We start from the raw sequence: 18,673 nt of genomic DNA, 5'->3' as shown, positions 1-18,673 counted from the left end.
CCACAGCGGATCATCCGTCTCCATACCCCCTCTTTTAAACCAACTACCTGCATTTCTTCCCTCACCACATCCATAAACCTCATCCTTGGTCTTCCTCTTTTCCTCCTTCCTGGCAGCTCCATCCTCAGCATTCTTCTACCGATATACCCCATGATATACTGCACCTGTCCAAACCATCTCAACCTCGCCTCCCTCACCTTGTCTCCAAAACTTCCTACATGCGATGTCTCTCTAATAAACTCATTTCTAATCCTGTCCTTTTCACTTCCAATGAAAATCTCAACATAATCTTCTTCTTCTCAGTGCCACTGTCTCTAAACCATACAACATCGCAGGTCTCACCACAGTCCTATAAACTTTCCCTTTCACTCTTGCAGATACCCTTATATCACAAATCACTCCTGCTATCACTCTTCTCCACCCACTCCACCCTGCCTGCACTCTTTTCTTCACTTCTCTAACACACTCTCCATTACTTTGCACTGTTGACCCCAGGTACCTGAACTCCTCCACCTTCTCCACCTCTTCTCCCTGCAACTGCATGTCAATGTCAATGTTTGTATATTTATGTATATATCATTTCATTATTATGCAAAATTAAATTAATTATATATTCTAGATGCTTATATCTTCACAACTGAATGTCTATTTTTAAGAATGGTTGTCAATTTGCCAACTGCTGTTATCGTTGGAAAACAATACAAATGTTGATTTACACCTTTGATACTCAACTACTTTTTTTTTTTTTTTTTTACAGAAAGAAACAACCCTGCATGAGTAAATTTGTTCAAGAAGAAATCCCCCATGAACTCCTCAACAATAATCTTAATAAAATGACAAAATAATAATAATCAGTTGTTGCAGCCCTAAAATTGTCCAGCTTTGCAGTAACAGTTTGGGGAAAAAATCCACATATAGCAGTACTTTTTTTTTTTTATTAAAAAACAAAACAAAACTGAAATATAACATTTTTTAAATACTTAAGTATTTAGACCCTTTACTCAGTTAGTTGAAGAACCTTTGGCAAAAATTACAGCCTAAACTCTTTTTGGGTATGATGCAACAAGCTTTGCACACCTGGATTGGGGGCCATTTCTGCCATACTTCATGGCAAATCCTCTCAAACTATTCAGTTTGGATAGGGACCGTCGGTGGACAGCCACTTTCAGATCTCTCCAGAGATTTTTAATACAGTTCAAGTTGGGGCTCTGGCTGGGCCTCTCACAGAGTTGTCCTTAAGTCACTCCAGTGTTGTCTTGGCTCTGTGCTTAGGGTTGTTGTCATGTAAGAAGGTGAACCTTTGCCCAGACTGAGGCAGACTGAGTGCTGTCAGCTTTCCCCTTAACCCTGACCAGTTGCCAAGTCTGTGCTGCCACCATCATACTTCACTTTAGGGATGGTTTTGATGGTGGTGGTGCTGGTGATAGGTGGTGCCTTGTTTCTTCCACACATAACGTTTAGAATCAAGGCCAAACAGTTATAAGCTCACAGCTATTGCAAGAGTCCTGGTTGTGCCACACTTCTTTCAATTGAGAATAATGGAGGCAACTGTGCTTTTGGGATCTGTGCCTTGCAACAATACTGTCTCTGAGCTCTGCAGGCAGTTCCTGTGACCTCATGGCTTTTTTTTTTTTTTTATCTGATATTCATTGTCAGCTGTGAGGCCTTTTATAGAGAGTTGTGTGCCTTTCAAAATCGTGTCCATTGCATAAACCTTTCCACAGGTAAACTCCAGTCAAAGTGTAAAAACACCTCAGCAACAATCAAGAGAAGTGGGAGGCACCTGGGCTAATTTTCAACTCTTGTTGCAAAGAGTCTGAATACTTGTACTGGATGTACATGTGATATTTCAAATTTTTCATTTAGACACTCAGACATTTCTATAATTTCATTTTCACATTGTAATTATGGGTTACTGAGTGTAGATTGATAAAGAAAAAAATCCATCTGAACAATTGAAGGCTGCAACATTAAATTGAAAGAAAAAAATAATAATGAAAAAAGCTATACAAGCTGCACATTGATATATCCAAGTTTCATTTCTATAGAATTGTCCCTTTAGAAGATATACCTTAAATGGTTGCTGAAATGGGAGGGGTGAAATACTGTGTATATACAAAATAGAAGTCCAAATCAAATCAATATTTAGTGTGACTACCCTTTGGATTTCAATTCTAAATTTTGCACACTTTGACAGGGATTTTGTAGGATCAGAGGCAGTTGTATAATTAATTAATAATAGCAAGCAGATGCTTGGAATAATTTCATATGTAGGTTGAAACACAGGCTGTTAACTGAAACAAAAACATGTGTGTGAAAACGGGCAAAGTAGAGGACTGTAGATGCAGTGGTCAACTAAGGAAACTTAATGCATTTGATGAAAGGCACATCACGCTTACTTCACTTCAACATCGGAAAATATAAAACAGTGTCAACAGCAAAGAAATGGTAGTAACCAGAGGGACACAGGTATACCCATCTGTCCAGAAGTGGTGTTCATGGAAGAACTGAGGCCAAAAAGCCATATCCCCATCATGGAAACTAGACTTACTAACTCAACTATGCACGCAGGAAAAAATGTCTGCAGCTACTCTATACAGATGAGCCGGAAATATTTGGCTGCTGCAGCAGGCAAGTTGTTTGTCAAAAAGCTGGAGAGCAATTCAATAATCTGCAGGCAACAGTGAAGCATGATGGAAGTTCCCTGCAAGTTTGGGGCTGCATTTCTGCAAATGGGGTTTGAGTATTGATCACGATTTTTGGTGTCCTCAATACTGAGAAATACAGTCAAATACTTATCCATCATGCAAGACCATCAGGGAGGCATCTGACTGACCCCAAACCAGCCTTCGCTTTCCACGTGCATCAATGAGCGTTGACCGCCCATGATCCTGTCGCCGATTCACCACTGTTCCTTACTTGGACCACTTTTGATAGATGCTGATCACTGCAGACCGGGAACACCACACAAGAGCTGCAATTTTGGAGATGCTCTGACCCAGTGGTCTAGCCATCACAACTTGGCTCTTGTCAAACTCACTTGCCCAATCCTTACGCTTGCCCATTTTTCCTGCGTCTAACACATCAACTTTGAGGAGAAAATGTACACTTGCTGCCTTTGACTTTTAATAAAAAGATAAAAGAGATAATCAGATTTTTTTACTCACTGGTCATCATGTTATAATATATATATATATATATATATATATATATATATATATATATATATATATATATATATATATATATATATAGAGTGAGGAAAATAAGTATTTGAACACCCTGCTATTTTGCAAGTTCTCCCACTTAGAAATCATGGAGGGGTCTGACATTGTCATCGTAGGTGCATGTCCACTGTGAGAGACATAATCTAAAAAAAAAATTCCAGAAATCACAATGTATGATTTTTTAACTATTTATTTGTATGATACAGCTGCAAATAAGTATTTGAACACCTGAGAAAGTCAATGTTAATATTTGGTACAGTAGCCTTTGTTTGCAATTACAGAGGTCAAACGTTTCCTGTAGTTTTTCACCAGGTTTGCACACACTGCAGGAAGGATTTTGTCCCACTCCTCCACACAGATCTTCTCTAGATCAGTCAGGTTTCTGGCCTGTCGCTGAGAAACACGGAGTTTGAGCTCCCTCCAAAGATTCTCTATTGGGTTTAGGTCTGGAGACTGGCTAGGCCATGCCAGAACCTTGATATGCTTCTTACAGAGCCACTCCTTGGTTATCCTGGCTGTGTGCTTCGGTCATTGTCATGTTGGAAGACCCAGCCTCGACCCATCTTCAATGCTCTAACTGAGGGAAGGAGGTTGTTCCCCAAAATCTCGCAATACATGGCCCCGGTCATCCTCTCCTTAATACAGTGCAGTCACCCTGTCCCATGTGCAGAAAAACACCCCAAAGATGATGCTACCACCCCATGCTTCACAGTAGGGATGGTGTTCTTGGGATGGTACTCATCATTCTTCTTCCTCCAAACACGTTTAGTGGAATTATGACCCAAAAGTTCTATTTTGATCTCATCTGACCACATGACTTTCTCCCATGACTCCTCTGGATCATCCAAATGGTCATTGGCAAACTTAAGACGTGCCTGGACATGTGCTGGTTTAAGCAGGGGAACCTTCCATGCCATGCATGATTTTAAACAATGACTTCTTAGTGTATTACCAACAGTAACCTTGGAAAAGGTGGTCCCAGCTTTTTTCAGGTCATTGACCAGCTCCTCCCGTGTAGTTCTGGGCTGATTTCTCACCTTCCTTAGGATCATTGAGACCCCATGAGGTGAGATCTTGCATGGAGCCCCAGTCCGAGGGAGATTGACAGTCATGTTTAGCTTCTTCCATTTTCTAATGATTGCTCCAACAGTGGACCTTTTTTCACCAAGCTGCTTGGCAATTTCCCCGTAGCCCTTTTCAGCCTTGTGGAGGTGTACAATTTTGTCTCTAGTGTCTTTGGACAGCTCTTTGGTCTTGGCCATGTTAGTAGTTGGATTTTTACTGATTGTATGGTGTGGACAGGTGTCTTTATGCAGCTAACGACCTCAAACAGGTGCATCTAATTTAGGATAATAAATGTAGTGGAGGTGGACATTTTAGGCATTTAAGGCAGACTAACAGGTCTTTGAGGGTCAGAATTCTAGCTGATAGACAGGTGTTCAAATACTTATTTGCAGCTGTATCATACAAATAAATAGTTTTAAAATCATATATTGTGATTTCTGGATTTTTTTTTTTTTTTTGGAATATGTCTCTCACAGTGGACATGCACCTACGATGACAATTTCATACCCCTCCATGATTTCTAAGTAGGAGAACTTGCAAAATAGCAGGGTGTTCAAATACTTATTTTCCTCACTGTATATATATATATATATATATATATATATATATATATATATATATATATATATATATATATATATATACACACACACACAAACTTTTTCATCAACTAGGATCAAATATTTATCAGTCCTAGATACAGATCAAAGCTAATGATTGTCCTCAAGTTTAGATGTTGTGCATGATACCTCAGAGAAAACAGTTAGTTTAGCCTATTGTCTTCTGGCAAGGCATGACTCAAAAATGGCACAGAGTCAAAAGAAAAAAATGACAGCAGAACCTTTTGCATTTGACATCCAGTCAGACTTCAGGTACACATTCAGGTGTTTCAGAGACAATAACCTGCTGCAAGGAACCACTTCATACAGGAATATATCCAAAGCATACCATGCATCAGACATGGCATTCATTAATTTACACACATCTGCAGAAAAATAACCCTAGGATTCCTTGCAATCTCTGCTGCCCTGGTGGCAAGTATAAAGATATCTATAACCTATTGTGCCCCTAAAGGCCTAGCAATTTTCTTATGGCATAGAACAGAGATTTGCTTAACCAGAGAAATTTCTACAGTCATCTAAGGGGGGGTGCTCTATTGAGTAGGACAAACCTTTGAGGCAGAGAAATCGAGAGATTGGTACACTTGTGATTGAGCCTTATGCTAGTCTTAGATTTACTGGATGTAAATTTGGATAGTGGCTCTTAAAGGGTAAACTGCACAATAAATAATACAGTGTCGATTCTATAGACAATTACAGTGCAGCTCCTATCTGAAAAGTTCCAAGAATTAAAACTCATACTGTTAGAAGGGTGGCTAAATATCTTGCACTCAATGCATGAATAAAGTAATGGTTGGTTATGCTAAAATATTGATTTTATCATTATTTTATCCAGCAGTTTCTCCTGGAGGATTTAAACAAAAATACAAATTTGAGTAAAAGTTTGTCATCATTTGCTGTCTTTAAACAAAGACATTACCTTACAAAAAAAAAAAAAAAATATATATATATATATATATATATATATATATATATATATATATATATATATATATATATATATAATTGTGTAGCAGCAGATAAAGAACATTTCTAGTGGTAAAACAATAGCAGCAAACTTCCCAGAGTAAATTAATTTAAAAACAGGAAACAAATGTTTGTGTCAAAAAGCTTTTTGCCTGTACACAATGTTTTTATACCAGAGAGTCCAAGTCATAAAATAACGTTATTGTACTCACCTATTTCTTCATTCTCTCCATCCACCAAACTCGCCTCATTTTCCCTGTTGGCTTCCTTTTCCTTATCTGTAATGTACTCCCCATTCTGGTACTTGCGGTTCCTGCATCGCTTTCTCTTTTTTGCAGAGGCCGGGTCTCTTCCCTCTGCTACCTGAGCAGATCTAATGTTGTCTGTGTCCCCACCTTCAGGCAGAGGATTAAGACGAGGCCTGCCCCGAGGTCGCCTTAGTGGGAAAGCAGGATTCGGCAAAACTGGAGAAGTGGGTGGTTCTGGGGGAGGAGGAGGAGGAGGAGGAGGAGGAGTAGGCGGAGAAGCAAAGCTCCAGTCTCTCAGCAATGCATAGTCGGTGCGCCGGCGCCCTCGTTTTGGCCTTGGAGAGGACACTTGCTGCAAGTTAGTCTCCTTAGTGGGCTGATCAGTCTTGGTGAGGGAAGCAGGGTCCACCCGCAAACTTCTTGCTGAGTGGTTTTCAAAATCTAGAGAAAACAGCAAGGACAGACATTGAATAATGCACCCCCCCCCAAAAAAGAACTACTATTTAAATGTAATCATTTGCTTGGTAAACAGTGAAAGAAAATAAGTATTCAGACACTTTTATTTTGCAGTGGTCTACACATGCCTGTTAAAACAAGGAAAAATGATTCACAAACATTTTAGGGAAAAATGGAAAGTTAGTGTGAACATTTTATAATTGGGGATGTGGCTATGCCTAGAATGGAACAATCACATTCAATCTCGTGTTAAAAAGTAATTATAAAGCGGTCATTGATGGAATTATTCCGATTAATTACAAACAAAGATCAGGAAGAGGTTTTTCTTCACACCTTCTTGGGTTCTTTTGAGTGGTTCACAAAAAACGTTTATAAAGCATGCATAGTATCTCACCTGTTGAAATATATCAATTATGAGTGGGGTATACAAGAATTTCCAAAAAATGCATATGATGTACCATTGTCAACAAATAGTTAAATTGGACCCCGACAATTGCAAAAAATTCACCAAGAACAGAAAGTCCCTTTAAACGTTCTGCAAAAATAAATAAATAAATAAATCCTGGAAAGCTGAGAAAAACATTGCTATCAACAGGACAACGCACCAAAAAATACATTCAAGTCAACAAAAAAATCGATTAAACAAAGATAAAAAAGGTCACAGTTGTACACAGGTGATGCACATACAAACTGATGTATTCAGAATGTTTCAGCAAAAAAGAGCGGTTCAGCTTTCACGGCCTCACTGTATCTCGGGTTTTTACACGGAACATATCTAATTTTGTTTTGCGGATTTTACGCTGTATCGCGGGATTTTACCGTTTATAGGTAGTATTGTTGAGTTATTTTTATTATTTTTGCGGTAAAATAGGCATTTTCTAAAAAAAAGGCTTTCAGAAAAGCTGTAATTCTCTTCTTGTGTATGCAGTACATTCATTATCATCACCTTCATCATCGTTAGTACTGTACACTTAATTCCTCATCATCTTCATCATTCAAGTTGTATCTTGAGTCCCCATATAGAATTTTTTATCTTAAAATTACGTAGGTTTAAGAATATTGAAAGTGTTTAAGAGCAGAGGGAAGGTTTATAAGAGTGTCAGGACTGTTTATAAAACCTTAAGATATACAGGTATTCTGTACACTTACTGTATACATATTTGGTTGCCACTTCGCAGATTGTTGCCTATCGTGGGGTGGGGGGGGGGGGACATTATTGAATGCAAGTAACCAAACCTTTCCATTAATACAGTTAAATCTACAAATGCATGCTTCAAGTGATTCCGATGGATGCCATTATGGTTAGGTTTGAGTTCACACTGTTATTATTGTTGTTATTCCAATTTCATTTATTGGCAGTTCATTACACGATTCCAATCATTTCAGGGAAAAGCTATGTACCATAGCTTAACGTGTGGCAAATGTTAAGAGGTTCTTTTCCACACACTCCATTGTGTTTTCAGGTTAGACTCAAAACAATGTGACAAAAGCCTGTTGTCTAATGAACGTTAATCTTTCAGTCTATTAAAACACCATGTACACAAGCATGTAATAAGCACAGAGAGACAGAAAAGATTCACTATGTGACTAGTAGTGCCTGTCAGGGGCTTTAAAAGTAGATTTTTCATGCTGGCTGCACAATCCACTGAGAAAATTTCAATTGGTCGGCTTCAGATCACACAATATGATAAGCTTTTATTCAAGTATTATGCTGTAAAGTTTTTTTAAAAAATGAGGCTATTTAATAAAAGACATTTAATGAAACAAAATTGTATGACAATATTTAGAAACCAATAGAGTAGTGTGCAAAAATCGAAATTCAAATGTCAAATTCTTTTGCCACTTCTTATTATACAACTTATTCACCTCGTTTTTTGGGGGTTTTTTTGGCTGCAGATTTTGGTCTTTTAAGCAATGTTACATAAAATGTTAAATAAAATATATTTTTACTGGCAAAAAAATTTCTATTGCCGAAATAACTTTTTTTCCCCCATTTTACTTTCTGATTTTTTTATCCACGCAAAGATCACCACTATTAAAAAACTTTCAATAATTCATTGGAAATGCTTCATTTGGTTTTCCTTACAAACAAACAAACAAACAAACAAAAAAATAAACAATCATAAATGAGGGCAAATTTGATAAAATCTAATTTCAAGTAAGATGATCAATGCCATGAAAAGGAATTAGTTATTTCACTGTATACCTGGGGTCGCTACCTAGTTAAAATGTTAAATCAGTTTCTTGGTCCATTCTCCTCTAATATTGAATAATGTGTAATGCCCAAGCACTGAGAACAGTCCCATATATTTTATTTCTGTCCTTTAGACCACAAGATGCAAACCACTCATCAGCAGTAAGAATGAGAATCGTAAATTGGAATTCACAAAGAAAAATAGACCTCTATCAACATGATGGAAAGGGCAAAATGTAGAGTAAGAAAGGATCTGTTCATGATCTAAATCACAGTGCAGGTGTCATGACTTGGGCTTGCATAGCTGCTGTTATTGATGTACCTTTTAATGACATCAGCAGAATTAATAAAGAAAACTACAGAAGTTTAGGGAGAAAAACGTCTAATCTAACTCAGGGGTGTAGACTTGAAAAGTCAATTCCCCAAACATTAACCCAAATGAGCATCATTTGAACAACCAAAGCGGTGAGTGAAAAGAGAAAAACTACAACTGAAAGAAGCTAGAAAAGAAGAATGTAAAACAGTTTGGTAATGTCACTTGGTCAACGGTTTGATGCAGTTATTGCAAGTAAGGGGTGTGCATTAAAATATTATGTTAATATTAACAAACTTCTATTTCAAAACCTAAAAATAGGCAATATATTCTCATTTATTCTGGATATAATATCAGAATATGAAAGCTTAAATTCATATCAATCATCTCTCTCTCCCTCCCTCAGGAACAGACCGCAAGTTTGTTTAGTCTCCACATCGCACTTTGAGCGCGTATTTGTAAACTTGAAAACAAGGTGTGACTGCGGCTAATCCGTACTGGAAATACGATTTGTTTCGCGCATGCATAAAAAAAACCGCTAAAGACTCGCTAGCGCTATGGATTCTTCAGTGTTTCACGTTCAGCTTTAAGAATTTCTCTTGAAAGGAGAAAATCCTGCCAATTCCACATATCGAGGGAGTGAATAAATGAAGGATGGAAGGAATGAAGACATTTGTTAAAGTATGCTGAAATAAGTAGAACAGTTAAGTAGAACATATCTTTAGAAAATTAAATATTAAATGTAAAAAACACACACATGTATTACCTAAATGGGGTCTAACAAATAAAAACTATTAATTACATTTTTCCTTTTATTTAATTTTATTTAAACCATTTGTACCAATTTATTTGATTACTCAATTTACTCAATATAATTAAAAGTGCATTGCATTCATTTGATTTATTTTTTTATTTTTTTAAAAATATTATAAAATATTATTTTTATTATTATTTAACCAAGCAGGCATTTTATTTAAAATTGTTTAAAAAGGTAATAATGTTGATGTTCACAAAATGTTCAAAACTGCATTACTAAAAAAATTACAAGCAATTTTATGCTGTGCATTTCTTCCCCCGCTGTCTGGCAATCTGATGGACGAGTCTGGGTTTGGCGGCTGCCAGGAGAACCGTACTTGTCTGACTACACTGTGAAAAGTGTAAAGTTTGGTGGAGGCAAGATTTATGATGTGGGGTTGTTTTTCAGGAGTTGGGCTCGGACCCTTAGTTCCAGTGAAAGGAACTCCCAATGCTTCAGCATACCAAGACATTTTGGACAATTTCATGCTCCCAATTGTGTGGAAACAGTTTGGGGACGGCCCGTTTCTGTTCCAACATGACTGCGCACCAGTGCAAAAAAAAAAAGCAAAGCACATAAAGACATGGATATGCGAGTTTGGTGTGGAAGAACCTGACTGGCCTGCACAAAGTCCTGACCTCAACCCAATAGAACACCTTTGGGATGAATCAGAGCGCAGACTGCGATCCAGGCGTCCAACATTCCCATAAACACACTCCTAAAGCTTGTGGAATGCCTTCCCAGAAGAGCTTAAGCTGTTCTAGCTGCAAAGGGTGGACCAACATCATATTAAACCCTATGGATTAAGAATCGGATGTTGCTCAAGTTCATCTGCATGTGAAGACGAGCGAATACTTTTGGCAGTATAGGCTGTGTGTGTGTGTGTGTGTGTGTGTGTGTGTGTGTGTGTGTGTGTGTGTGTGTGTGTATATCTAAAAATATAAATGCATGTGTGTGTGAATATGTTTCTTCCCGATCTATTTTTCTTTCTTAAACCTATATGTATTTCGACTTTTTTTTCATACATATAAGTGTAAATACGAACATGTTGGATATAAGTCTCTGAACACTTACTTCCCCTCACTGCAACAGAAAATCAATTTGTTACCAGGTTTGCTGCACATAGGTTGCTCCATTTTAGCAGAAGCACCCTTTCCTTTGTGAATCCTGGCCCCCATCTCAGGGACTGGACATGTGCTCTCCTTCAGTGGACTCTCCTTCAGTGGACTCTCCTTCAGTGGACTCTCCTTCAGTGGACTCTCCTTCAGTGGACTCTCCTTCAGTGGGTTCTTCTCTGCAGTAAATAAAGTTCCCTTTTTCTGCTGAAAAATAAAAACATATCAAAATGCTACATTCTCTCCTGTCACACAAGTAGGTTTAAATACAAATGGTGTTAATGATGGAATGTCTCTTATTATTTTGTTAAATATTTCATGATTTTCCAGAATCATTTGATGATTATATTCTAAGCTGACTTTTTTTTTTCCTCACATGTAATTCTTCTTTTAAAAACGTTGGTCTATTTTCACTTTGGGTAATGTTTTTTTTTTTTTTTACATTAACCACAATTCACCTGCCGTTCACCTGCCCTCTGATAATGGTGCCAGTGGGATTTAGCCCTTTTTACACCTCTGTCTGAGAAGAGACTGATGGAGGAGTGCTTTAGTCACTAACTTTACAACTTGCTCAGCTTTTCATATGTACATTGTGTGCAAATAATGTTCCAAAGCCTCGCTTTGGCTTGCTAAGTTTATACAACTGTCAGAAGCATCAAACTCATCATCTCTTAGAAAGCTAATTAGCCAAACCGAGTCTCTGCATCATATAGCTGCGTTTTATTACAGAACTTTGTACTGTACTTAATTAATTAATATGCCATTAAAGTTCCTGCTCTTACTTTCCAGAGATAACAGCAAAATCTGACCATTATTCCTTATGTTTGAGATCCTTTCTTTTTTTTCTCTAGTACACACTATTGTTACTGCACAGAAAACAATGGTAATATAAAAACAACTAATTTGCACCAGAATGCTTTCATTTAAGCAAACAAATGAAATTTAAAAGGTCAACAATACAGGTCATCAATAATTGTAGCTGATATAAAGATATCTTACTTTTTTAGAAGTAGGGGCTTGAACTACTGTGGCAGTTTCCTTCATCCGAGTTTTTTTCTTCTGTGCTGCAGTATTTTTTAATGTTTCATGAGAGCTCTTTTCCTTCTTCCGTGGTTTCTTCTGTTTGGTGACAGGTACTTCTACTTTGGAAACATCTTTTTTACCACCATTCATTTTTTTCTCTCCTTCTGCCTCTGGGGTAGTCTGCTGCTGAGGGATGGATATACTCTCCAGCTTTGAATTAGGAGCGAATTCCTTTTGTACTACAGGGTCTTTGCTCGTTTTCTTTTCTGGATCTGCGGCCAAAATGCTTTCCTTCTTGCCTGCTTTAATACTGGATACACATCTTTTCTTAGGTGTGCTGAGCTCTGACTTTTGGCCTGTGAACGTTTCAAATTGCTTTGCCTGTTTGTCATGGCACTTGTCTTTGGGCACAAAAACAGTTGTGGCCTCCTGCCTACTGTCTGCTATTGCATCTGTAAATGGGGAATTGCTACCTGTCTTAAAGTCTTGAGTCTCTGAGGTTCCACAGGGTACAAAGCCAGTGGCCAAACTTTGTTGCACTGGAAGGTTCTGAGACCTGCTGAGCAAGTTGACCACCTCAGCCTTCCTGGATCCCACAGTTGACAGGTTACAGTAGGTTTCACCAGTCAGTGCAGTGGTCTCAAGAGCTTTCTGCTTTACTATTGACTCTAGGTTGGATAGGGGAGAATGGGTTTTCTCCCACTTCTCTTCTTTTACATTAGATGGGCTCTGTTCACATTTTTGAAACAAGGTGCCATCACAACTCGAGTTGCCTTTGCCTTTAGGTGGGGCTTGGCTCTGTGCTGGTCGCTTCTGCACAGACATCCCCTGAAAAAGTGGTTGATGCCACAGTGGTTTGCCTGGGGTTGTATAAGGAATCCCTGCTTTTCCACCTGAAGTCCTAGCGGATTGTGGGTTTGTTGAAGTAAACAGTGGCTTGGATGAAAGCTCTTGCCGTCCAGGGGAGGTAGTACTAGCGGAGAAACTACCAGCTTGCTTACCACCTTTGTTTGACCGATCGCCTTTAACTGCAAAAGATGTCTTCTTCCCTCTAGAAGCCAAATGTTCACCTTGATCAATAATCGAAATGGTTTCTTGCTTAGCAAATATCTGAACATCTTCAACAAATGCAGCACTTTTCCCGTCCTTGCTACGCAAGGTAGAAGCAAGAATAGGGCTTGCTACACCTACATATGTTCCTGGGACACTGTTTATGGAACCTTGAGCTGAGGCTTTGTCCCATGATGCACTGGGTTCCATATTGTGATTGCTGAGTTTTGAGGTGGATCTCTGGGCCGAGCCATTTCGCTGGGTATCTGGTAAAAGAGGATAATTAGAAGCAGAACCAAAAGTGGAAGTCTGAGGCCTTTTGGGAGTATGTGAATTCTTTTGATGAGACTCAAATAAGCTTTGATCAGTTGTGGCGGTCAGGCTATTTTGAACATCCTTACTGCTTTTTTGGCGCTTGGATTTTGAAGATAAGTCAAGAGGTACATCTCTGGCTTCTGGAGGACACAGAACATTGTGTTCCTCAGTAGATGTTACAGTCTTCGGCTTCAAATAAGCCACAGAAGTCTTTTCGGTTTCTCTATATGGGGGACATTTCTCGACAAGGCTTCGAAGCCTGCTCTGAGTGGTAATGTTGGCCAGTGCTGAGCTACAGCAGATGGCAGCAGTGGGAGAGATAGTATAATGAGTCAGTGGGGCTGAGACTTGTGTGGCCTGTTGCGCTGGGAGAACAGTAGCTGGGCTAACGGCAGAGGAAATTGTTGATTTGTGCTCTCCTACACCTTTGCAGCTCTTTGAATTAGAAACATGCTCACATCGGCCTTTAGAAGCTGATGACAGCGATTTCTTCTCAGCTACACTTCTACCCACAGAAAACTGAAAAGGGTATGTTTTGAGCCTTGGAGTTACACTTGAGCCTGAACACGGCACTGGACAATCCTTTTGAAACTGACTAGCTGTGGCTTCTCTCAGAGCAGCAGTCTGGCCCAATCCTGGAGGCAAGGTGATCTTACAAAGAGAAGAAGAAAAGTTTGCAGATGGAAGGAAAGCAACAGGTTGGCCTGATTTGAAGAGGGTTGAACATTGAAATCCTGGAGAAAGGCTTATAACAGGTTGGGTAGGTCCAGTGTTATGAGGGCCTTTCTTATTTGGGTTCACACTATTGTGAACCAAGTTCATCAAGTCCTCTGAGCCAACCTTTTTACCACAAGGCCAGTGCTGAGTCGGGCAGACAGCAGCCCCTTCAGCCTGGGCTTTGGGAGCTTCTGCCCTGTCAGGTAATGGCATGCTAAAAGAATCAGTGCTGAACACAGGAGCATTGCTGCGAAGTTGAGAAGATGCGACTTCAGGACAATGGTTTGAATTGCTGGTCTTGCTAGCCTTGCTGGCATCTGAGCAGACACCAGGCATTTTACAGTCTGAAGTGGTCCTCAGCTTGTTCTGCTGACCGTGAGGCACGTCTCCTCTGAGTTCAGGAGGCAGTGTCTGCTGTGGATTTCCCACCATGCTCTCTGACAGCTGTGTAAGGGCACTGCTCTCTTTGCTCACTTTGCCTTCATCCCTTACATTCATTGGTGAGGGATCCACCTGGGCAAATAATGCAAAATATTTGGAAAATTAATGTCCTCTGTATAACTAAACCATTTTTGAAATATGCACTCTTCAAAAATCACGTGAATTATTACCTGCATAGGCGTTTTTTATTTATTTTTTCAACACAGCATTCCTTTGAGTGTGACGACAGATGTACATTTATAATGATTTCCTCTATATGTGGCACAAAGATAAAGATGCAAGAAAAACATCAGACAAGGACAAAACCTGCAACCACTTCAGAAAATGACATTGTTAGAGTCATTCAAATATTCAGATCAGTCCATGCAGCAATAAAAAAAAGAAAAAAGAAAAACATATCCATAAAAGACAATGAGACGCACAGTACCTTGCAAAACTAAAACCTTTCAAATTTACACTGTTTAAAAAGAAATTATCTGTCTGTACTTTAATCTAAACAAGATTTCTGAGAGCACATGTATGAGCTCACTTTAAAAAGATCCTCATTCTGATACTTAATTTTTTTTAATGCAAAATAATCGGTACAAACATTTACACTGTAATGACATTACATTACTCAAGTATCTTGTCATTAAGGGCAAAAATATTTTAAATCATACATGCTATAGCTTGTCTATCAAAAATCTTATAAAAGAAAAATTGAAATCTCTGAAAATGATTTCTTAAAGGCTGTGAATATATAATCTCTTACAGCTACAAACACATTGTCTTCCAGGAGGCCAGCAAAAACTTACAAGTGTACATGGTTTTTTTTTTCTATTATCAAGGTTTCATGAAAACCAACAATAGAATTCAAACAAATATTTACAAATTAATAATGCAGTGGAATAGATATGTAAAAAATAATTAAATAGGCAAAAGGCTAAACCTGTAATGATTTCAGAGACCAAGGGGCCAAACAGTAGACAAAAAACAGTTCTATCATAAATTAGGAATCAAATGTTTAAATACTTTAGTTAACAAACACATAAACCTGTCATTATTGCATATAATATGCATTTAAGAACAATTGGTATTACTTTTTGCAAGTAAAAGAGCTGTAACTTTAAGGCCAGTGGTTGCATAAACCTCAGCTTGTTCTCTACTATGTAATGTTAAGAATCAGGGCCAAAAAGCTAGATGAAGACTTCCTGTTAGAGCGGTTCCTAACAAAAGATGTCACAATTTCCTTTAAACTGAGACTTAAATGAAATAAATATATTTGCCATAGCTGGTGTCATATAATATAGTTTGAAAAATAAGAACCAAATATTTCCATAATCCAGTCAAAAACATTACTAATGTCTGTTTATTACCTGAAAGCAGGTATTATTTTTCAAGATAGATCATCTGAACTGCAAGCATTATCTTTAACAAAAAATAAAGAAAATAAATCATAAAAAATGAGGTGTATCAGCTTAAACTGATATTTAGACCCAAAGAGAAGCGAGTGCCTGTGTTCACTGGAACACATTGCTCAGAGAGACAGGGGTGGAAAGGCATCCTAAATCAGTAAACCCATTGTTTTCTCAGTGTTTGTGATGAAGAAAACCTCAGATATGCTAAAATCTACAAACTCATGGAGTTGGTGTATGATGTTTGAATTAGAATCTGGTAAACTAGGCAAAAATAATAATAATCCACAATTGGAAAAAACTGGTATCAAACCAGATTTCACTTTCTTTTTCCCTGACCCCGTGATCCTTTTGCTGTTTTCTCTCAGAGTGAACATGACCAAAGGTACACAAAACTCAGTTGTCCATGACTGACAGTTGGTGGATGAAGGTAGATAAATATCTAAAGGAATTAACGAAAAAAATTGTACATGACTCATTCGTGCCCAAAATTCAACAAATTTGGTCAATCTTAAAATGTAATCTCCAAAATTCACATTTCTAAATAAAACAACACAATATCCATGGTTCTATAACCACACAAAAAATCTAATCAAGTATAAAAGCTGCAAATTACACTCAAAAACATTATTCTCACTGGTCACAGGTGAAGTCCAGCATTATCACGCGCCACTGAATTCACAGAGGACAATTTTAGCTCGTCTCAAACAACACCTGAAAAATACCCGGAGGACAATGATTCTGAAGAATAATGAGCATTAGAAAATCTAAATCTTATCTATTTTGATAAAGAAAAGTAATAAATGTGCTAGAAATCATATTTGTCTTAAAGCCTCGAACAGCGAGGACAACAATTACCACAACGAACGACAATATGATAAGAGCAAGAAAAAGCCCGGCTAAAACTTGGCTTCATCCAATAAACAATGCAGGAAGACGCTTTTCTAGGAACACACACACACACACACACACACACACACACACACACACACACACACACACACTTATAGCAAGACACCCAAATCCGAGTGCTAAATGTAGGTCTTAATAAGTAGCTATAGTCCATTTAAGGTGCTGGTTACAGTAATAACAGTGCATAATGTCTTTGACTAGCGCAAAAAAAAAAGATGTGTGCACCTGATGAAAAGAAGAAGCTCGTCCACAAACACGAGTGAGAAATATGAACATTTTTTCCTGTGGGGACGAGGGTGAAGCCTATCTGTCCCGCATACCGTCTGTCTGTCCGGCTGCACGCGCGCGGTTCTTCTCGGAGGTCAAGTCAGTCTGGATACCGGACACGAGTGGGGAAGTGTGTGTGTGTGTGTGTGTGTGTGTGTGTGTGTTAGTAAAGTTGATCAGCTCGCACGAGTTCTCGTCGTGGCCGGGGTTTGCTGCTCTACTGACCACAGCTCGTTAAAGAATGCCAAATGAAAGCTGATTAACCGCGTTGGTCAGTGAGCCAGGGCGCAGCGAGAGTCTGGTTCTCGTGTCCCTTTCTGACACGGTCTGTAGCACGGAAACGTAACAAGGCAGGGCAGAGAGAATCCACCCTCGGCTCCTGAGCCCACTCTCTCCCGGTGTGTCGGCAGCGCAGCCCAGATCTCCCTCAAACACACACACACACACACACACACACACACACACACACACAAAGGAGACGCTACAAGGATACAGGATGCGGGATTGCAACCAAGTGTCGTATGAAGAACGCCGATTTTTCTCCCACGGGTTCAAAATGGTCTTTCGCGAGATTAAATGAATAAAGCCTTTTGCTTTAACTCTTAACTACTCGCTCGAACGAGCCTGATGAACAATTAGGCGATCAGATCCCAACAATACAGAAAGACGCCGCCGATTCTCAGGTGGAAATGTTCTGGTTTATTAGATTTCATGGTTTTAATTTAAATGAGGCCAATAAATTTAACAAACTCCCCGCGATCCGAAAGGGTGAGGCACCGACACACCGACGTGTAGTTCTTCTGAACGGGATTTTTATCCGAGAAACACTTCGGGCAGAAAACGGAGCAGTGTTGTTGATCTGCACACTCGTGCGGCCACGACGGAGGGAAGAAGAAAGGAGAGAGAGAGAGAGAGAGAGAGAGAGAGAGAGAGAGAGAGAGAGAGAGAAAACTAACCCCACGTCCCTTCCGATGGACAGCAGTCCCGTTGATCAGCAACTAAAAACGCCTGATAATGTCAAAGCCTGAATAAAAAAGACTGATCGCATCTCTGGGTGAACACGGGTGTGTTTCCTCATCGCACTACATACACACCGAGAGAAAAGCAGACAATATTTGCGAGGCTGAAATCACCCACATGAGGAAGACATCGTACTTTGGGCTGAACTCTCCACGTTTCCCCTGCAATGGCTGTTAGCGGGGGGAAATGTACAGTAGGTTAGTTAGAGAGAAGTACCGAGTGTAAAGAAACGTCTCTTTACTTAGCAATGTGCTCTACGGTGAAGCTGCAACGTTCAGATCCCTGCGCAGTAAAGTCTCCTCGGAGCAACTATCGATCTCTATTACACTGTTGGCAAATGTTAAGGACGAGCAGTGTGTCATCGCACAAAAATATCTCCGATACGGTATTTCATTCGTCCCATATCGGATCGATCCGGTATCCGCGGTGGGAGACCCTAACGCAGCCCAGACCCGATGTCTCTGTCCACTGAATAATTCTCAAAGGTAATTAGCGAGCAGGATAACGATGTCAAACAGTACAAACAAACACCAA

General features: G+C 39.1%; 1 protein-coding gene across 7 annotated transcripts in view; it reads right to left on the bottom strand.

The window, feature by feature from the left end:
- The window catches only part of bcorl1 (BCL6 corepressor-like 1), a 43,242-nt gene that overhangs the window by 20,148 nt on the left and 4,421 nt on the right, over positions 1-18,673 (bottom strand). For 4 of the 7 annotated variants that reach the window (XM_046849562.1, XM_046849559.1, XM_046849560.1 and 1 more), the window contains exons 2-5: positions 14,717-14,798; positions 12,000-14,618; positions 10,994-11,207; positions 6,091-6,567 (exon numbers count right to left, since the gene is read on the bottom strand). In XM_046849562.1, the coding sequence (XP_046705518.1) occupies positions 6,091-6,567; positions 10,994-11,207; positions 12,000-14,618; positions 14,717-14,722 (3,316 nt within the window). In that variant the 5' untranslated portion in view covers positions 14,723-14,798. Of the gene's footprint in view, positions 1-6,090; positions 6,568-10,993; positions 11,208-11,999; positions 14,619-14,716; positions 14,799-17,077; positions 18,669-18,673 lie in introns of those variants that run through there. The other 3 variants (XM_046849561.1, XM_046849565.1, XM_046849566.1) reach the window with 3 other exon arrangements.

The sequence above is a fragment of the Silurus meridionalis genome, chromosome 5 (genome assembly GCF_014805685.1).
Source record: "Silurus meridionalis isolate SWU-2019-XX chromosome 5, ASM1480568v1, whole genome shotgun sequence".
NCBI classification, from domain to species: Eukaryota; Metazoa; Chordata; class Actinopteri; order Siluriformes; family Siluridae; genus Silurus; species Silurus meridionalis.
Note: the sequence above shows the minus strand (reverse complement) of the source record. Positions and strands in the feature narration are given on the sequence as shown.